We start from the raw sequence: 22597 nt of genomic DNA, 5'->3' as shown, positions 1-22597 counted from the left end.
CAATATTAAATAGCACCAAAATATTTTCATGATAGGATCTTGTTAAAAGGAAAGCTAGTTAGTTGGTGGGAATGTAAATTGGTGCAGCCACTATGGAAAACAGTGTGGAGGTTTCTCAAAAAACTAAAACTAGAACTGCCATATGACCCAGCAGTTCCACTCCCGGGTATATATCCGAAAATGCAAAACTCCTAATTTGAACACATACATGCGCCCAATATAGGGATGGGGGAGTGGGAGGTACAAACTACTGGGTGTAAGATAGGCTCAAGGATGTATTATACAACAAGGGGAATGCAGCCAATATTTAGTAATAACTGTAAATGGAAATTAACCTTTAAAAATTGTATAAAAATTAAAAAAGAGAGAAAAATTATATTTTCCTAAAATATGAAATGCAAGACGTTGGAAAAAAAATTTTAATGAAAAAATACAACAAACTAGTGAATGTAACATAAAAGAAGCAGACTCACAGGTATAGAGAGCAAACTAGTGGTTACCAGTGGCAGGGGAGGGACAAACTACTGGGTGTAAGACAGGCTCAAGGGCATACTGTACAACACAGGGAAGAGAGCCAGTATTTTGTAGTAACTGTACATGGAAAGTAACCTTTAAAAATTGTATAAAAATAAATAAAATTGGGACAAGACAAAAAAAAAGACAGCTAGTTAGAGAATATAGATAAATCCAATTCGAGTGTAAAATGTCTTCTCTAGATTTTTTTTAAAAGACTGGAAGAAAAAATATCAGTGATAATTATCACTAGAGGTAGAATTATGGATAAATGTTGTTATCTTCATTTTTAGTGATTTCCAAGTTTTGCACAATAAGTAAATTATTTTTTTACTTAATCCTTTTAAAAATTCCTTGGTGCTTTGAAGAAAAAGGTATTCCCATTTTTCCCAAAAGTAGCTAACTTGGAATTAGATCAGATATGAAAGATCAAAACTGAAGACTTGAAAAGCATAGCACAATACAGCAATTACAAAGAAGCTCCCCTTTATTTATTTTTTTAAATCCCTCTACCAGATTTGGTGATGCTATCTCATGTGGGTTAAATGACAACTCCTGGTCATTTGCAGTGTTTGTCTGTATGTCTGTCTCTCTCTAACAATGCAGGCCTAGAACACAGGCTACCCTTTCCTAAGGCCCAGCATCACAAGAGAGTTCTTTCATAAAATCAGTGTGATGCCTGTCCATTCCCAACTGCTTATGCTGTAGAATAGGGAATGGAACATTCCAGGTCTGAGACCTGATTACCAGGTCTCAGCAGGAATTTTATGTCTTTAATTGGAGGCACTCGCCGATCACAAAATAACTATCACTAGCAGTACAGGAAATATCATCATTGAACCTCCTCTGTACCTGTAGGTTTTCTTAATTTCTTCATTTGATGCTCCCTTATGCAGACCAAGAATTTCATATAGAGCTTCTCCAGATGTTGACATAGTCCGCTGTCTTTGGTTAGGTGTGTTACATGCCATTTTCTCAAGCTGCAAAACCAGAGGGGAAATAGCCGTGAGGGTTATGCATACTGGATCCCACTCTCTCAAGGGAAGATAGTTCATTTCTGACCTTTTGTAAACTGACAGTCTGAAGTACATCTTTGTGTTAGCTGCAAAAGGAGGGGAGAAAAAGGTTAGGAAAGCCAACACTAGAGCTTCAGGTCAGTCAGGGTTTTAAAGGCTACAGGCAGCCATGCAAATGGAATATGGCTTTGTCCACATGGGTAAATAGAAGCAAAATGTTATCTAAATATCCAGCTAACTCGTAATTGTTAAAAGTCAGTCCTCGCAAGTCAGGCATATATAGATTTTTTTGGTCAGAATTTGCATAACTCCTTTTTTGTATCTTTTCCAAATTTAGCCAGCAATGGAAATAATCATCTATTTTACGTTGACTCTATTGGCCTAGCCGTTGTTAGAGTATGAGTTTTTAAAAGCAAACAAACAAAACGCAAAAAAACAACTTTCTGTAAGTATCAAAAAAAAAAAAATCCTGGTCTCATCTAAGAGCCTGGTTAGAACTTCTCTGCAGCTGTGGGATACCAAGTCCCCCAACAGTGCTCATGAGTTCGGCACACGAGATAGCACAGCACAGAAAGGGCTGTGCTGTCCCAAGTCCCAAGGAGCCATCTTCCTGCTGTGTTCTGGCTCTAGGGGGGAAGCACGGAGAAGCAAGCACACTGGGGACATTCCTGTGTCCACACTCAGCCTCGCCAAGCCTTAATGTCTTCACTTGTAATATGAGGATAATAAAGCCCACATCATAAGGATACCTTAAGGATTTAGAAATAATGCATATAATGTACCCAGGACATAGTAACTTCAAAGAACTATTTTTATTAAAGGAGGCACAGTGTGTAAGTCAGAGAGTGCACTGTAGTCAGACCCTGGGTTGGAATATTGGCCTTGCCGTGACCAGCTGCATAACCATCCCTATCTATAAATTGGAGACAAAAAAGTGTCTAAACTCATAGAGCTGTTGAAGAATTAAATAAGTTAATATATTAAAAAACAGAAACAAATACCAATGTTCATAGCAGCATTATTCGTAAAAGCCAGATAAATGAAAATGTGGTATGTACATACAATGAAATATTACTCAGCTATAAAAAGAAATGGAATTCTGATACATGCTACAATAAGATGAACCTTGAAAACGTTATCTAAGTGAAGTAAGCCAGTCACAAAAGGACAAATATTGTATCTGATCCCTGTTATATGAGTACCTTGACTAGGCGTATTCATAGAGACAGAAAGTAGAACACGGACTACCAGAGGTGGGGGGGTGAGGGGGAAGTGGGGAATGGGGAGTTATTGCTTAATGGGTACAAATTTGTCTTTGGGATGATGAAAAAGTTCTGGGAGTAGATAGTGGTGATGGTTAAATATCACTGTGATTTTACTTCATGTCATTGACTTGTACAGTTAAAAAAGTAATCTTTATGTTGTATTTTATCACAAAAACAAAACAAGAAAAAATAAATAAGTAAAATTACTTAGATTGCAAGCTCCTCTGACCAGAAGTTCCTTGAAAATTACTGTCTATCTCTGGGCTTTGGGCTTTGGGCAGCAAGTGCTGTATGAACGTATATACCAGGGCTCAGGAGATGGCATCAGGGTTGTGGCGATACTCATGTTCAACACAAGGAATCCCTGGTGACAACAGTGGCAGCGGCAGACCCAAATGGGCACATCCCAGTGGTAGATGGGCTGGGTTGAAGCCAACCTTTGAGCTCTGCTTCCACCAGACTAATGACTGAACCACCACAGGCAAGAGCAGAGCCTTCTGGATGTCATTTGGTGGGTCAGGGTGGTCTTAGAGGCCCCTGAGACTGCAACATGGCACAGTGAGTGCTTGTGGTCCTAAGTAATTCGATTAAGAAGGACAATGTGCCGGGCTTCCCTGGTGGCACAGTGTTTGAGAGTCTGCCTGCCAATGCAGGGGACACGGGTTCGTGCCCTGGTCTGGGAGGATGCCACATGCCGTGGAGTGGCTGGGCCTGTGAGCCATGGCTGCTGAGCCTGCACGTCCGGAGCCTGTGCTCTGCAATGGAAGAGTCCACAACAGTGAGAGACCCGCGTATCGCAAAAAAAAAAAAAAAAAGGACCATGTGAAGAACTTCAAAATGTTATTGTGAGCATTTAGCTTCTTGAGGGGAGAAAAGGAAGCCAGTGCTGGAGAAAGTCAGACCCCAAGCAAAAGTCCTGCAGCCCTGAAGACACTGGGGAAAAAAACTGACTTAACAGAGGACAACACCACAAGAACAAAGGCTCCTCTTTTGGCATGACTGTGTTGTTCCCTCCTCAGTTAGCCTTCCATGAAGGTGGAGCTTCTGGAGGCCAGAGGGGCCCTAGTCCCAAATGTCTGGTTCACACAAGGACAAGAGGAGGAGGAATCCTAATTTTGCTTGCCACAAAACAAAATCCAGCAGATGTCCATACTGACTGGCAGCCACTCAGTAAATCGTAGCACTTATTTTCACTACTGCTCTACCTTACCTCTCTTACCTACCATCACAATTTCCCTAGCAAGTAAGTAATTCAAGACTTGGGGCTGGGTCATTCATCCCTGGGTTCCAGTTCTGCAGCTCAGCCCTCTCTTGGAACCACAGCCCAACTGAATATTCACAACTGAAGGAAAAGTTGCCCAAGTAACTGACAGCCTCCCTACTTCTTTTCGGTCCCCTCTCTCCTGCTGCCACCACACACATATGCTCATGATACTGATGCTCTGCCCTACACTTCCACCTAACTGTTCCCAGGAATGGAGGCGACTGGTAGGTAGGTTTCTCACTAGTCACACTAAATGCCATGAATGAATGGGATTTGGAAAGTAGGGATTTCTGTGTGGCTTGGTAGACAAGGAATAGGACCACAGTCATCCTACTTGTCTCGGAGATTTTAAGATCTCGCTGGGTAGCAAGATCCCCAAAGTCACTAACTAAGAATATATCAACATTGGGGCTTCCCTGGTGGCGCAGTGGTTGAGAGTCCGCCTGCCGATGCAGGGGACACGGGTTCGTGCCCCAGTCCAGGAGGATCCCACATGCCGCGGAGCGGCTGGGCCCGTGAGCCATGGCCGCTGAGCCTGCGCATCCGGAGCCTATGCTCTGCAACGGGAGAGGCCACAGCAGTGAGAGGCCCGCGTACCGCAAAAAAAAAAAAAAAAAAAAAAAGAATATATCAACATAATGATTCAAATCCTAGGACCGTAGAATATGGAGTTAGAGGTCATCTAAGCCAACTTAACAAATGCCTTTTGGGGCATTCTGACCAGAGATCACTGTAGCAGACAACTTTACTATTAGCCTATTAGCTCTCCTTTCTCCTCCTACTGCGCTGCAGCATAGGCAGGTGAGACCTGCCTCAGTCTTACGTGATCTCAGTTGAATAGACCAGGAGTGTGTACCTCACCCAAGCCAAGTCAACCAGGTCAACCAGAGTCCTCCCCTAAGATTTTTTTGTTTTGTTTTGGATGTAGAACAGTCTCTCAGATGGTAAAACTTGTAAAATGTAAAATTTGGGTATTGTTGGCTGGCCTGAAATGAGAGAGATTGAAACAGACCTGCAGAAGAGGAGAAGTGGCAGGAGATGGACAGAGAGCCTTGGTGGGGTTCAGTCCCCTGGTTCCAGTTGTTTTCGGGTACACTTGGAACGGATTCCCTCCCACAGTTTGTCCATCAACCCTTCCTTGGGTTGAGGCAGTAAAATTCCTCCCTGTACACAAATGCATATACATTGTTTTCTTTTGAGCATGTCTTAGCTATAAATAGATTCTGGTCACTGTCAACCAATACTCCTTAGTGTCATGCACCTCAGTTAAACATCAGTAGCCGCTCCCTGAGCACCTTTAAGCCAGGCTTAGCCACTGTGGATTTTTCTTAAATCACTGCAACCTACTCTACCTTTAAATTGAAAGTGGCTTGCAGGTACTTGAGAATGAATACTTCAGGGACATAACAATGGTATATATATATGTGTGTGTGTGTGTGTGTGTGTGTGTGTGTGTGTATACACACACACACACATATATATATAGATATAGATATATATATACATACACTAAGGTATTCAAACCAAACAGATTCAGATATAGTGTATAGACATTACTAGTATGGATAAAAGAAGCAGTGAAAAATCTGGGTCAAGACATTTTCAGAAGGAAAGTTTGTAGCGAGCTAGTCAAGAGAACTAAGAAGAAATAAAAATATGAAAAATAGTTACCTTTATTGCTCTCTATATTCAAAAGAAAGTTTCAGTTTGAGGGAATAAAATGTATTCACTCTTCATCATCTATCTCATGAAATAAGAGAGAGGCCATGGCTTGCATAAATCAACAGATTGTCCTAAAATCAATTTCAACAAGGCACAAACATGCACAGTTTCCCAATTTTGACTGGGACTTTATTTTTCCAAGACTGCCCCCTAAAGTTATTCCAGGTGAGGAACAAGAGAGGGAGGTCACTTGGCTGGAGGAGTCCTGGAAACAATCTGGGGTTCCCCCTTCCCTGCCCCACAGCCATCCCTTTACATACGCCTCTCCCCAATGGAAAAAGAAGGCAGATTCCATCTCTCAAATAGTTCTGGACATAGAAACTCACGCCCAAGAAGACATGGTAACTGGCTATTCCTTTGGTTTATGTATTTTTTCATATCATCCTTTATTTAGAAATCTAATCACACTGTAATCTATTCCTGCTAAGTGAAATCCCGTAGCTGACTTTCTTTATGTTGTGGATTGAATAATATTCAGAATGGGTTGTTACAGAGTTCGGAATTTGTTTATTTTCTGTTTCATCTTCTTTGCCCTATTCCCAAGAGATCAAAATATTTCTTTTTAGACGACAACATCAACGTCTCTTATTTGAGGTACTTAAAAAAAGTTACATCAACATTGGAACACAAGAAAAAGATAGTTGGTCAATAGCTGGTCAGTGTTGTTAGTAGTTGGCTGACTCTATAAACTGAACCATAAAGGAACCCAAAGACTGCAGGGTTGCTTTCTGTGTGTCAAGCAACAACCTGCTATTTTTCTGTGCCCTTGCTGAGCTGGAAACCAGACTCTTCATATATTATTAATGCAGATGACATTTAGTGTCAAATTCAATAGAGTAATGCATTGAAACCCTTAGTTGTTTATTGTGTGAAAATAAAGACATTATGCCAAGAACATACTAACTACAGAGCAATAGTCAAAACATCTCCTAAAAACTCTCCTTAAACTTAAATAATGGAGTCATACCCTTGTTTAATTCCCTATATAAAATATAATCTTTATGAGTTCTTCCTCTGTAGCCTTTTGAATGCTAATATTCCTATTCAAAACTCAAGTCTTTATTATTTATTCATAGTCTCTCATCTGTACTATCCTATCGAGAAAAAGCTGTTATGCAAAGTTATTAAGTAATTTAATTTTGATCATGATAAGTGCATGACACTTAATCATCTGAACTTAAATTACTTTCTAGCTGCGTTACAGTCCATTAATATCATAATATCTTAAACCACTGACCACTAAAGTCACTACCAAGCCACATACAGCTTACCTGTCTCTTGATAAAGATATAATTGAAAGAACGTTCAGCACTCCAATGGTGACAGACATCCAATTCAAAATAAACACATATTTTAAAGGTTCTAATTCCAGGAGCCCTACAAACGCTGTTCTAAATTTTTCATGTTGACATGAAATGTTTCCTTCAGAGTAAAAGAAGCTTCACCTCTGTCTATTATGTGAATTCTGAAAATGGAAAAAAAATCAAACTATGCCTTTCTTGGCAGGGTCCCTTCACGGCTGAGAAAATGAATGTGAGCAGGGGAGATTAGAACATTAAACAGCAAAAACACTTCTGATGGCTGTGATTGGAGGAGCCAACATGTTTCACCATTTTTTAATTACTTCTATAATTCCTCTATAGAAATCTGTTTATTGGAGCAAGATCTCCTTATTCAAGGGGCGTTGTATCTTAAAGCTAAACACACATCCAAAATGCTAACCTATGTTTTAAAGTAATAATTCTCCCTAGTGTGGTTACAGTTTGCTATTGAAAAATAATTACCTCTTGACTGCCCTGGTACTTCTATAAACAGCAACCTGAAGATGAGACAACTTGGGAATCTTACAAATAACCCATAGTACCTGTTCCTTTAACTCCGATTCTGTGTTTTCAAACAGGAATAACTTGCTGTTTTCAGCTGGTCTGGAAATAGATGTGCAAAGAAATAAAGAAAGGCAACAACAAGGAATTGTTTCATACCTGTTCCGCTCTTTCAGAGTAAACGGCTGCTCCTTTCCGTCGTTCCCATGCGAGCTTAAGCGGGTCAATGGCGTCGAGTTACTTTTGATTTGTTACTCTATCAGCCAATTGGTTATCCCTCTGGAAAACATAACAAAGAGAGAATAAAACATGCATGACCACAAAGCTTGCCATTACAAGGCATCCAGTGATACCAAAATACATGCTACCTCTAATTCGATCATTAGTCAACTGTACAAGGCATCCAGTGATACCAAAATACATGCTACCTCTAATTCGATCATTAGTCAACTGTTGCTTGGCTCAGCCAGATGCTGCTATGGAATTGCTTCCAGGTTTCCACCAGAACTTTCAATCAAGAAAATGTGCTATCTCCTGACATGAAAAGTGGGTTCTTTTTTTTTTTTTATTGAGATATAGTTGACATATTTAATTCATTTCAGGTGTACAATGTAGTGATTCAATATTTGTATATATTGCTAAAAGATCACCATGGTAAGTCTAGGTAACATCCATCACCATACATAGTTACAAATTTTTTTCTCGTGATGAAAACTTTTAAGATCTACTCTCTTAGCAACTTTCAAATATGCCATACGGTATTATTAACTATAGTCACCATGCTGTACATGACATCTCCATGGCTTATTTTATAGCTAGAAGTTTGTACCTTTTGACCCCCTTCACCCACTTCACCCACCCATTACCACGACCACTCCCCCCCGCCCCCCTCTGCTTATGGCACCCACCAATCTGTTCTCTGTATCTGTGAGCTCAGGTTTGTTTGTTTTCTTTTAATTTCACATGTAAGTGAGATTATATAGGTTTGTCTGAATTATTTCACTTAGCATGATACCCTCAAGGTCCATCCATGTTGTCATAAATGGCAAGATTGCCTTCTTTTTTATGGCTAAGTGATATATACCACATTTTCTTTATCCGTTCATCCATTGATATACACTTAGGTTGTTTCCATATCTTGGCTATTGCAAATAATGCTGCAATGAACATGGGGGTGCAGGTATCTATTCGAGTTAATGTTTTCTTTGGATAAATACCCAGAAGAGAAATTGCTGAAATATATGGTAGTTCTGTTTTCAATTTTTTGAGGAACCTCGGTACTGTTTGCCATAGTTGATGCACCAATTTACATTCTTACAAACGGTGCGCAAGAGGCTCCATTTTCTCCACATTTTCGTCAGCATGTGTTATTTGTAGACTTTTTGATGATAGCCATTTGGACAGGTGTGAAGTGATATCTTACTGTGGTTGTGACTTGTATTTCCCTGATGATTAGTGTTGTTGAGAGCCTTTTCATGGACCTGTTGGCCATCTGCATGTCTTCTTTGGAAAAATACCTATTCAGATCCTCTATCCATTTTTTATTTGGGTTGCTTGCTTTTTTGCTATTGATTTGTATGAATTCTTTATATATTTTAGTTATTAACCCGTTATCGGTTATATGATTTGCAAATACTTTCCCCCATTTGGTAGGTTGCCTTTTCACTTTGTTGATGGTATCCTTTGCTGTGCAGAAGGTTTTTAGTTTGACATATTCCCACTTGTCTATTTGTGCTTTAGTTGCCTTTGCTTTTAATGTCAAATCCAAAATATCACCAACACCGATGTCAAGGTGCTTACCACCTACATTTTCTTCTAGGACTTTTATGGTTTCAGGTCTTACCTTCAAGTTTTTAAACCATTTTGAGTTGATTTTTCTGTACGGTGTAAGATAACGGTCCAGTTTCATTCTTTTGCATGTGGTTGTCCAGTTTTCCCAACACATTTATTGAAGAGACTGTCCTTTCCCCAGTGTATATTCTTGGCTCCTTTGTCATAGATTAATTGACCATATGAGCGTGGCTTTATTTCTGGGCTCTGTGTTCTGTTCCATTGATCTGTGTGTCTGTTTTTATGCCAATACCATACTGTTTTGATTATTATAGCATTTATATTAATAATATAGTTTGATATCAGGGAGTGTGATACCTCCAGCTTTGTTGTTCTTTCTCAAGTTTGCTTTAGCTATTCAGAGTCAAAGTGGGTTCTTTTTAATTTTATTTTCCTTTGGTCTAAGCCTAGTACTAATCAGTTGCTTTAAAATTACTGGAAGGACCATATAACATTAATAAGGGTGAAACTCTAATTTCTCACTACATTAATTCACCTGTTTTTATAGCTGAACATTTTACCCTAATCTTAGTTAAGAGGCACTGATTCACAGTGGTGACTGAGGTGGTTTTAAGAATTAGGGATTTCTTGGGACTTCCTTGGCGGTCCAGTGGTTAAGACTCCACACTTCCATTGCAGGGGGCATGTGTTCAATCCCTGGTCAGGGAACTAAGATTCTGCATGCCAAATGGCACAGACAAAAAAATTAGGGATTTCTTGTTAAAACAATGGTCAAAGTCTCATATAAAATACAAGGTCACAAGAGAGAATAGTTCCCTATGATTTTGAGTAAGATCGTACAGACTGAAAAAGTCTTAAGTCAAATGAGACAGGTATTACTCCTGAATTTTGCAAAATGTGGTCTGGCTCCTGAAGTTGAAGGTAGTGTTTAAGTTTGCTGCTTAGTATGACAGGTAGCAAATCCTAGTGCTATTTTGTATAAACATTTCAGAGCACTCTCACCTCTAGATATCGTTGTTTTTCTTCAGATACAAAGGCTATTTCTCATAGATCCTGATTTCCAGCCAGAGTTTAGAAAGCAGCCCATCATCATGCAGATAAATGGGGCAGGGGTGGGGGGAACTAAAGACATGTAAAGCTAAATACCCAAGTTCCATCATTCCTTCAGCTTAAGGACAAACGTCCTTTTTTTTTTTTAAATTGAAGTATAGTTAATTTACAGTGTTGTGTTAGTTTCAAGTGTACAGAATAGTGATTCAGTTATATATTTATGTGTATATATATATATATATATATACATACATATATGCATGTATGTATTCTTTTTCAGATTCTTTTCCATTATAGGTTATTATAAGATATTGAGTATAGTTTCCTATGCTATACAGTAGGTCCTTGTTGTCTATCTGTTTTATATATAGTAGTGTGTATATGTTAATCCCAGACTCCTAATTTATCTCTCCCCCACCCACCCTGCTATCCCCTTTGGTAACCATAAGTTTGTTTTCTGTGTGAGTCTATTTCCATTTCATAAATAAGTTTGTTTGTATCAGTTTTTTAGATTCCACATATAAGTGATATCATATAATATTTGTCTTTCGTTGTCTGACTTACTTAATATGATCATCACTAGGTCCATCCATGTTGCTGCAAATGACATTATTTTATTCATTTTTATGGCTGAGTAATATTCCATTATATATATCTATATATCTATATCTATATAAGTATGTATATAGATATATGCTACATCTTCTTTATCCATTCATATGTCAATGGACATTTAGGTTGTTTCCATGTCTTGACTATTGTAAATAGCGCTGCTGTGAACATTGGGGTGCATGTATCTTTTCAAATTAGAGTTTACTTTGGATATATGCCCAGGAGTGGGATTGCAGGCTCCTATGGTAACTTTATTTTTAGCTTTTTAAGGAACCTCTGTACTGTTCTCCATAGTGGCTGCACCAATTTACATTCCCACCTACAGTGTAAGAGGGTTTCCTTTTCTCCACACCCTCTCCAGCATTTATTGTTTGTAGATTTTTAATGATGGCCGTTATGACTGGTGTGAGGTGATACCTCATTATAGTTTTTATTTGCATTTCTCTAGTAATTGGCAATATTGAGCATCTTTTCATTTGCCTGTTGGCCATCTGAATATCTTCTTTGGAGAAATGTGTATTTAGGTCTTCTGCCCATTTTGTGATTGGGTTGTTTGTTTTTTGATATTAAGCTGTATGAACTTTTTGTATATTTTGGAAATTAAGCCCTTGTCGGTAGCATTGTTTGCAAATATTTTCTCCCAACCCGTAGGTTGTCTTTTTGTTTTGCTTAGGTTTCCTTTCCTGTGCAAAAGCTCTTAAGTTTAATTAGAAGGGCAGTGTCCTTTGATGAAATGAAAATAGTTGCTATATTAATATGGTGAGATTATGGGTGATGTTTTTTAAAATTGAGGTTTAAAGCCTCAAATTCAGTTTAATATATAGTTTTAGTAAAATCCATTATTTTTACACCATTAACCACTCTCTTCTTAAATCATTACTTTTTAATTTTTTAATATTGGCTAAACCATGAGTTTATAATTTTTTTAAGTATTGCAAAACTCTTAGGTGAAGTAAAACTACAGCTGTTTCTCAGAGAGAAAACATAGTTTCTTATTCATCTAGTCATTCAACAGTTGGTTACCTACTAGGTCTAGGCATTGGGCTAAATGCTAGAAATATCCTGGTAAACAAAACCAAACACAGACTCTGGGTTTGTGGTTTACAGAGTTACAACCTACCAATAGAGACAGATATTAATCAAATGATCACTCAAATAAGTATAAAAGTAAGACTTTGGAGAGATGTAAGACTATGTAAATCAGCGGAGCAGGGGAAGATCAGAAAAAGCTTCCCTGAACAAAAATAACCAAGCAGATAACTGAAAAGAACTAGATGAAGGGATTGTTTGTAGAAGCAAATATATTCTAGGCAGGTGGAAGAGTACATTCAATGGCCCTGGGCACTTAAATTGAAGAAATAAAAGATTCATGCTGATGTGTGCTCTAATACATAGGATGTCAGCACATGCCTATACACACATGGCTTCTGATATATAATCTAAAGATACAGCCAGAGATTAATGGAATCATATTCCACTAAAACAGGTGAGGCTTTCTAGAAATGGTGCGCTTCAAATGATATTTGTAAAAGGACATAACTCATGGTAAGCACATAAATAACTCCTTGATGCAAAATGCACCAAATGTACTATAAAAGCATTGCCAATATAATCATTGAAGTTTGAAGAGGGGAACCTAGAAAATATTCCAAGATTGAACCAATGTGGCCTTTCTAGAAAATTGGAGAGAGAAGTCTGTGTGTGTGTGTGTGTGTGTGTGTGTGTTTGGGGGTGGGGGCATTGCATGCAAATTTTCCCTGTGTATTCTATTTATGGGGTCTTCACTATTCCCTTAGGTGCTCCTAGAGTCCTTTTATATATCTCTCTGAATTACCACATGGGGTTAGGGTTATTATAATAAATGATTAGTACCAATACATCATCATAGAATCTGCAGCAGGTACTAGATGAATTTGAATATTTGACTAAAATAATCTAAGAATCATAAACATTAGGTTACATAGTGTCTAATGTAAACTTCATATATCAGCAGGTGCAAGCACCACTCATTTTGAACATGTGATGTCCAAGGGCACATAGTTCCAACAAATAAATCCTAATCTAAACAACCCAATGCAGTGAACAAAGGCATTATTATCGCTATCACTGTTACTATTATTACCCTTCTACATTATTATTATTATTATTATTGCTATATATGGAATTCAGGCCACCCACTTTATAAATTTCATGGGATGAGTCATCTGGGTAAGCTTCATTCTGTTAAGTGAATTTAGAAAGGAAAAAGATAAGTTATTGCCTTGACTGTGTAAAATTAAGAGGCTGTTGGCGACCACTCCAGCAGCACCTCAAACAAAATTACGGAACAATTCTGGCAATTCTTCTATAAAATCAAGTGTTTATGTTTCAGAATGCAAATTGGTTAATTCCTATTATGTTGCCTAATTTTCCAAAGTTAAAAAATGTCCCTTTTAAAAAGAGGTTACAAAAAAAAAAAAAAAAGAGAGGTTACAAAGGGAATGGAATTTTAATGTGCCTAAATCTGTAAATATGAAGAAAGCATAGAATCATAGAAGGCTAAGGGAGATGGTAACCACAAATCAAAAACCTACATAGATATACAAAAACTAGAGAGAAAGGAAAACAAGCATACCACTAAAGAAAATTATTAAACAACAAAAGAAGAAACTAAAAGAAGAAAAGAACAGAGAAGAACTATCAAAACAACCAGAAAGAAGCAGCAAACTGGCAATAAGTACATACCTATCCATAATCATTTTGAATGTCAATGGACTAAGTGTTTCAATCAAAAGACATAGGGTGGCCGATTGAAAAAAAAAAACAAGATCCATCTTACAAGAGGCTCACTTCAGAAATAGGCACACACAGACTGAAAGTGAGAGGATGGAAAAAGATATTTCATGCAAATGGAAATGACAAGAAAGCAGAGGTAGCAATACTCATATCAGAAAAAAAAAAACGACTTTAAAATAAAGTCTAGGGGCTTCCCTGGTGGCGCAGTGGTTGAGAGTCTGCCTGCCGATGCAGGGGACGTGGGTTCGTGCCCCGGTCCGGGAAGATCCCACATGCTTCAGAGCAGCTGGGCCCATGAGCTGTGGCTGCTGGGCCTGCGTGTCTGGAGCCTGTGCTCTGCAACGGGAGAGGCCACAACAGTGAGAGGCCTGTGTACTGCAAAAAAAAAAAAAAGAATATAACAAAAGATAAAGAGCATTATATAATGATAAAGGGATCAATGCAAGAAGAGAATATAACATTCATCACATATATGTACCTAATACAGAAGCACCTAAATATATAAGGAAAATATTAACAGACGTAAAAGGAGAAACTGACAAAAATACAGTAATAGTAGGGGACTTTAACACTCCACTTGCATCAATGCACAGATCATCCAGGCAGAAAATCAGTAAGGAAACAGTGGTCTTAAATGATGTTAGACCAGTTGGATTTAATAGCTATCTATAAAACATTCCATCTAAAAACAGCAGAATACACATTCTTTTTAAGTACATGTGGAACACTCTCCATGATGGATCACATGCTAGGCCACCAAATAAGTCTCAACAGATTTTAGAGGATAGAAATTATATTGAGCAGTTTTTCTGACCACAACTGTATGAAACTAGCAATCAATTGCAAGACAAGAAATGGGAAAAGCATGGAGACTAAACAACATGCTACTAAAAAAAGAGTGAGTCAGTGAAGACAGCAAAGAGGAAATAAATCAGAAAATACCTTGAGACAAATGAAAATGGAAACACAACTTTCCAAAATCTATGGGATGCAGCAAAAGCAGTTCTAAGCAGGAAGTTTATAGCGATACAGGCCTACCTCAAGAAACAAGAAAAATCTCAAACAACCTAACTTACCATCTAAAGGAATTAGAAAAAGAAAAACAAAGCCCAAAGTCAGCAGAAGGAAGGAAATACTAAAGATCAGAGAGGAAATAAAATAGAGACCAAAAACACAATAGAAAAGATCAGTGAAACCAAGTTTTTTTGTTTTGTTTTTTGAAAAGATAAACAGAATTGATAAACCTTTAGCCAGGCTCATCAAGAAAAGAGAGAGGACCCAAATAAACAAAATAAGAAATGAAAGAGGAAAAATAGCAACAGATATCATAGGGATACAAAATATCATAGGAGAATACTATGAACAGTTATATTTCAACAAATTGGAAAACCTAGAAGAAATAGACAAATTCTAGAAACATACAACTCTCTAAGACTGAATCAGAAAGAAATAGACAATCTGAACAGACTGATCACTAGTAGCAAAATTGAATTTGTAATTTGAAAACTCCCGGGAAACAAAAGTCCAGGACCAGAGAGCTTCACAGGGGAATTTTAAAAAACATATAAAGAAGAGCTAATACCTGTCCTTCTCAAACTATTCCAAAAAAATGAAGAGGATGAAGAGCATTCCCAAATTCATTCTACTAGGCCACCATTACCCTGATACCAAACCAGACAAAGACACTACAAAAAAAGAAAATTACAAGCCAATATCTCTGATGAAGGTAGATGCAAAAATTCTCAACAAAATATTAGTAAGCTGAATTCAACAATAAATAAAAAGGATCATACACCATGATCAAGTGGGATTTATTCCAGGGACGCAAGGGTGGTCCAATATTCACAAACCAGTCAGTGTGATACACCACATTAAGAACAGGAAGGGTAAAAAAATCATACAATCATCTCAATAGATGCAGAAAAAGCATTTGACAAAATTCAACACCCATTCATGATAAAAACTCTCATCAAAGTGGGTATAGAGGGAACATATCCCAACATAATAAAGACCATTTATGACAAACCCATGGCTGACATCATACTCAACAGTGAAAAGTCAAAAGCCTTTCTTCTAAAGTAAGGAACAAGACAAGGATGCCCACTCTCACCACTTCTGTTTATCATATTTTTGGAAATGCTAGCCACAGCCATCAGACAAGAAAAAGAAATAAAAGGCATCCAAATTGGAAGGGAAGAACTAAAATTGTGACTATTTGCAGATGACATGATACTATTTCTAGAAAACCCTCAAGTCTCCACCAAAAAACTCTTAAAACTAATAAATGAATTAGTAAAGTTGCAGGATACAAGATTGATATATGTAAATCTGTTGCTTTTCTAAACATTAATATGAACTATCAGAAAGAGAAAGCAAGAAAACAATCCTGTTTAAAATTACATCAAAAAGAATAAAATACCTAAGGATAAACTTAACCAAGTAGATGAAAGATCTGTACTCTGAAAACTGTAAAATACTGCTGAAGGAAATTGAAGATGACACAAAGAAAATGGAAAGATATCCTCCCATGTTCTTGGGTTGGAAGAATTAATATTGTTAAAATGGCCATACTACCTAAAGCAATCTACAGATACAATGCATTCTCTATCAAAATACCAATAACATTTTTCGCAGAAGTAGAACAAATAATCCTAAGAGTTATATGAAACTACAAATGACCCTGAATTGCCAAAGCAATCTTGAGAAAAAAGAACAAAGCTGGAGGTATCAAGCTCCCTGACTTCAGACTGTACGATAAAGCTACAGTAAGCAAAACAGCATGGTACTGGCACAAAAACAAATATATTGATCAATGGGACAGAATAGAGAGCCAAGAAATAAACTCACGAACTTATGGTCTACGACAAAGGAGGCAAGAATATACAATGGAGAAAAGACAGTCTTTTCAATAAGTGGTGTTGGGAAAACTGGACAGCTACATATAAAAGAATGAAATTAGAACATTCTCTGACATCATACACAAAAATAAACTCAAAATGGATTAAACACCTAAATGTAAGACCAAATACTATGAAACTCCTAGAGGAAAATATAGGCAGAACACTCCTTGACATAAATAGCAGCAATATCTTTTTGGATCTGTCTCTTAAGGCAAAAGAAACAGAAGTAAAAATAAACAAATGGGACCTAATTAAACTTAAAATCTTTTGCACGGCAAAGGAAATCATTGACAAAACAAAAAGACAACCTAGAGAATGGGAGAAAATATTTGCAAATGGTGTGACTGACAAGGGGTTAATATCCAAACAAACAACCCAGTGAAAAATATGGGTAGAAGAACTGAATAGACATTTTTCCAAAGAAGATATACAGATGGCCAACAGACACTTGAAAAAATGCTCAACATTGCTAATCATCAGAGAAATGCAATTAAAACCACAGTGAGATATCACCTCACACCTGTGCAACTGGCTATCTTCAAAAAGTCTACAAATAAGAAATTTTGGCAAGGATGTGGAGAAAAGGGAGCCCTCCTACATTGTTGGTGGGAATGTAAATTGGTGCAGCCACTATGGAAAACAGTACAGAGGTTCCTCAAAAAACTAAGAATAGAACTGCCATATGATCCAGCAATTCCACTGCTAGGTATATATCCAAAGAAAACAAAAACACTAATTCTAAAAAAATACATGCACCCCAATGTCAGAGCAGCATTATTCACAATAGCCAAGATACACACACACACACACACACACACACACACACACACACACACAATGGAATATTACTCAGCTGTAAAAAAAAGAATGAAATTCTGCCATTTGCAGCAACATGGATGGACCTAGAGGGTGTTATGCTTAGTGAAGTAAGTCAGACAGAGAAAGACAAGTGTTCTCACTTGTATGTGGAACCTAAAGAAATAAAACAAATGAATGAATATAACAAAACAGGAACAGACTCACAGATATAGAGAACAAACTAGTGGTTACCAGTAGGGAGAGGAAAGGGAGGATGGGACAAGATAGGGGTATGGAATTAAGAGATACAAACTACTATGTGTAAAATAAATAAGCAACAAGGACATTGTACAGTACAAGGAAATATGGCCATTAATTGTAATAACTTTAAATGGAATATAATCTATAAAACACTGAATTACTATGCTATATACCTGAAATTAATATAATATTGTAAATCAACTATACTTCAGTTTTAAAAAGAATCATAGAAGACTAAGGGGGAAGAACTAGATAGGAGCTCTTTCTAGAATCACTTGGAAAGATTTTAAGATTTCTGATGTCTAGACCCCACCCATGTTGTCCAAAAGCAACATCTCTCAGATTTATCCCAAAGCAAAATCTTGCAGAGTGGGCCTGGCTCAGGCACTTTTAGGGCTCCAGGTGTTTCTGTAGAGCTGCCCACATTAAGAGCCAGTGCTGACTAGTTTCCTTATTCACTGGACCTGACAGCTTTAGTTAAGTAACACGGAAAGCACTTGTCGACCAAGCAGCTCTCTAGAGGAATTTTCCATTGCCTGGATTTCCTAAGAAAACACTTAGCAAAGATAATGGCATCTGTGTGATTCAACAGAAAATAAAATTTGGCTTTGCATAGTTTAAATCAAGAAGGAGTATCCCAAAACAACATTCCTGTAGACTCTGGGAAAGTCACTTTAAACCTGTGTCTTCTCTGTAAAAGAGTAATAAAATATGAACCCTTTTTCTCTCTCAGATCTTTTATCAAATACCTAGTATAGGTGTGCCAAGAAGGATACTAGGTACTTTTATAAACACAAATCTAACGATTATTTTCTAGGGTTGGGGGTTGAGCAGTTTTTAAGATGGTCCTCTCTCTCTCTGCCCCCTAAAATTGAAACAGAGTATGCTGGAAGAATGGCCAATCCTGGTAGATTTCATCCCAAATCTGTAATTCATCAGTAAGTAGAATGAGCTATGTGATGAATATACCACAAGACATTATACTGGGGGTTGTGAGGGTTTCAGAGGTGGTGCTGGTGGTGCTGGTGATGATAGTAACTAGCATGTTAACTAGATTCTCTCATTGGAACCCTACAAAATTATAAGGTGGATACTTTCGTATCCTTATTTTACAGAGGAGGAATATAAGATTGGAGAGGCTGAATGAATTGCCCAAAGCAGCTGGACCCAGGCTTTGAAACCAGGCTGACTGATTTCACAGCCCAAGCTGTAACTCACCAGGGAGCTTTGCTTCAGGAGTTCACAGTCTAATTCCAGGGGGTTGTTGCCTGCTATATTCCCTTGCTTATCAATCTGTGAATGAGCCAGATGGAGCATATTTTAAAGCTCAAGAAAAATATTGTAGTAATGGCTTTAAACAAGGAACTACCAATAAGCACGTTCATTAATGAGGTCCAGTAAGTAGTTCAGTGTCAAGGACAGTATTTATTTGGTTAAGTAAAGCTCTGAATCTGAGACCTGTATTACTGAAAAAATATTGACTGCGTCTTGTCCGCTGCTAGGAAACATAACATGTACTTCACAGATGTGAACTTTAAACACCTTGTTGCTTACTTACAGTAAGCAATTGCCGTGATAAACCAAGGAGACTTCAAGTCCAACAGAAGTGTTTATTTGACAAAATGTCTGTAAGCAGAGCGTTGATCCTTGATTTTGCCGATTGTTGTTCCCCATTCACCTTAGCTCAAGATGTCGCTTATGTTAATTAGCTTAAAAAGATAGAAGATAAAAACAAAGACATAAACTTTTGCTCAAGGCAAAATTTCTTTTCAGTAAGGTTTCCAATACAGTGATTGTTCTACAAATTGTCATCTAAATGTGGCTAAACGGACTACAAAACCAGCAGAGTACATAGAAACCAAAATAGTTGTCATTCCTGTTTTGGGGGGCATTTAAGTGCTAGTTTAATAGGACTGGCCTAAAGGCATATCTTTAACTCTAATAAAGCCCACCTTCAAATGAAGCCTCACCCAGCCCAGGTAACAGACATGTGTTTGAAAGTGAAGGAAATACTGAAGGATTCCCTCTAGAGATGAATAACTGCACTTAAACCACCCTTGGTAATTTCCTAATAAGTTTTTTCACAAGTGAAATACATTATCTGACACTCAGTGTCCATTTTAAGAAAGAGATAACTGACTACCTGTGGTCATATCACTTCCCCCAAGCATGAACATCAATAATGAGGGGCAGAAAGCTGGAACTGGGATCCAGTCTAAGTGCTCTGCTTCCAAATCTGTGCCTTTAAATCCTTGTTAATTTCAAAGGCTGAATTGAGAGATAGAATCACAAATGGCGGAGAATCCTCTCTTGTTAGTGCACGTGGCCAGGCCCCTACAACAATCACAGGACTGGGAAGCAGCACAGTCCCCTGTTGTGCGCCAAACACATCATGGCCTTGCACCAATTTCTAGTGTCCACACTGGGTTTTCCAGTGGTACATTTCAACTTACTCACTGGGATAGTGGCAATGACTTTGTGCCCTCTATTGTAGATACACATTTTCCCCTCATTTTGCTGAAGTTTTCTCTTTCAGATGAACAACTAGAGCCCACTAAATTGTAATCAACCCATTAGCACAGCTTTTTGGTCTGCAAAGCCTTCTTCTATCTTGTGTAGTAAGTGGTGCTTTATTATTGACAACATATCATTGCTAAGAACAGTCTCTGTCTCTGCTGAATGCCTCTGGAAGGTGCCCAGAACTGAACAGCTAAAGCTGAACCGCCTCTCCCAGTGGGTAAAGGTAGACAGGCTCCTTTCTGAATGAGTTATGTAGTCAGGTGCAGATTTTTCCACAACTGCACACACACACCCATGGTTTCTAGGCCTGCAGAATTAGATGGGCCCTGATGCTGGTCTCCCTGCTGCCCACCTAGATGGGCACTTGTGCAGCTTAAGCTCTCCTCACAGGCCTCAGACTCCAAAGCTGAGCTCAGTTGCCCCTTCCCAGGGCCCTCACCACCACTGTCAGGCCTCCCATGGGCATCCCCAACTGCTCTACTGCAGCTGCTCCCAGACTCTTCTGTGAGGCATACACAGCTTTCCATAATGCTCCAGAAACCATGAACATTCTGCCAAACCGTCCTCACAATCAGAGGTCACTGGTGGGAGCTGGTCCAAGACCACAGACACGCAGACTGGTCAGCGGGCCACCGTCACCAAAGCCCCACGAGCCGCCCAGGTGTTAACCTTAGGACCTCTGCAATCCCTCATCCCTCCTCATGGGGTCTCCTCTCTCAGGCTTCTCAGTTCTCTCAGGGCCAGATACTAAGTAGAACTCATGAAACCAGTTTTAAATGAATGGCCCTGGAAGTAACAAGCTGGGTCCCTGCACAAGTTAGCTCTTACCTGGGACACAGTCCAAACCCTCCCAAAGAGCTGACTGGAACTAGACAGTCTCAGGATGGGGTGGGAGGGTGAGTGACAAGTGCTTCCCCACAAAGGAAGCTGTAACCCTACCCAGCACCCTTCGGTGGGTGTACTAGCCCCAGGGCTTGGACATCCGGAAAATGGTCTCAAAAGCCTTCTGTGTAACTTTCTTAGAGAGCCGAGCAAAAGAGTCAAATGAGCAATGTTCAGCATTTGGTCTCACATTAAAAAAGCGAGGCAGAGCAGCTCTATCTGTGTGCCTGTATCGCCCTCTGGTGTTCAAAAAGTTATGAACTATAAACAGTTTCAACTTCAAAAGATTCCTCACCCCAAATCACCCTTTCTTTTCAGTATCCCTGACGCCTCTCCCTCAGCCACCTGAGATTGTGAGAGTCACCAAGAAAAATACTCATGGAAACATCAGGGTGGGGCAAGCCGTGTCTAGAGGGGATGCCGCCCTTCTGCCATGTTCTTCTGAAGCTGAAGTTTTGCAGGAGTGTGGAGTAGCTAGTCAGCTAGGGGATTTAAATCATAACCCTATAAAAACCTGTTTTGAAGTTTCTGTCTGAAGGGGGACACTTTAGGGCAATTGTTGAAATTCTGAGGTCTCAGACCCACTTGCTGGGCCAGGACAGAAGACCCACGAGATCCAGGCAGCAAATTCACAGTCAATCAATGCCTGCTGGTTGCTGCCGGGGAAGGCAAAGGCCAAGAGACGTTCCCTCTCTCTCTGGCACATTGCATAGGTCCCCAGATGGCAGGTCTTAGTCAGGTTTTCCTTGGCCAACAGGGTGGGGTAAGTGTTTTATTTAAAGGCAGACGCACATTCCAGTCCGCAGTGGCTCCCCCAGCGTCACACTCAGCAACCTTGACCCACGCGCGAGGCGTCTGAGTTTACAACTTCTGGTTACCACCTAGAAGAGGAGGCAACACGCCTACACTTAAAAGCATAATCCACAATACAAGGCAGCTAACAAGGAGTAGCAGATGACTGCACGGAACATACGTCCAGAGGACGTAGGAGAGAAGGTTCCCTGGGAGCCAGAGCACAGGGAATAGGGACCTTCCCTCACAGCTCACACTGGGGAGCTTCCACTTGCCTTGTGCCCAAACTTGACGGCGTGGCAGGTGTATAGTTTTCTAGCAATGCTGAACAAGGTAGCACAAACTGGGTGACTTACAACAATGTAAGCCTATTGTCTCACAGTTCTGGAGGTCGGAAGTCTGAAATCAAGGTGTTGTTGGCTAGGTGGGCTCCTTCTGGTAGCTCTGAGGGAACATATTTCACGACATCCTCTTAGCTTCCGGTGTTGCTGGCAATCCTTGGCATACCTCAGTCTCTGCCTCTGTCACCATGGCGGTCCCCCTGTGTCTGCCTTCACATGGTGTTTTCCTGTGTGTGTGTCTGTCTCTGTAGCTCCTCTTATAGACTACAGTC

The 22597-nt window shown here is 39.1% G+C and overlaps 2 protein-coding genes across 2 annotated transcripts in view; one reads left to right on the top strand and one right to left on the bottom strand.

Moving 5' to 3' along the window:
* DNAJC5B (DnaJ heat shock protein family (Hsp40) member C5 beta) overlaps window positions 1-1584 on the bottom strand; it is a 50897-nt gene extending 49313 nt beyond the window's left edge. The window contains exon 1 of the mRNA XM_033437593.2: window positions 1366-1584. Within this exon, the coding sequence (XP_033293484.2) occupies window positions 1366-1568 (203 nt within the window). The 5' untranslated portion in view covers window positions 1569-1584. The remainder of the gene's footprint in view (window positions 1-1365) is intronic.
* Window positions 1-22597, top strand: part of LOC125961652 (ATP-dependent RNA helicase DDX3X-like) — a 491072-nt gene that overhangs the window by 420237 nt on the left and 48238 nt on the right. The window lies entirely within an intron of this gene.

This window comes from Orcinus orca, chromosome 17 (genome assembly GCF_937001465.1).
Source record: "Orcinus orca chromosome 17, mOrcOrc1.1, whole genome shotgun sequence".
Taxonomy (NCBI): Eukaryota; Metazoa; Chordata; class Mammalia; order Artiodactyla; family Delphinidae; genus Orcinus; species Orcinus orca.
The sequence above is the reverse complement of the archived record's forward strand: the minus strand, read 5'-3'. Positions and strand labels throughout refer to the sequence as shown.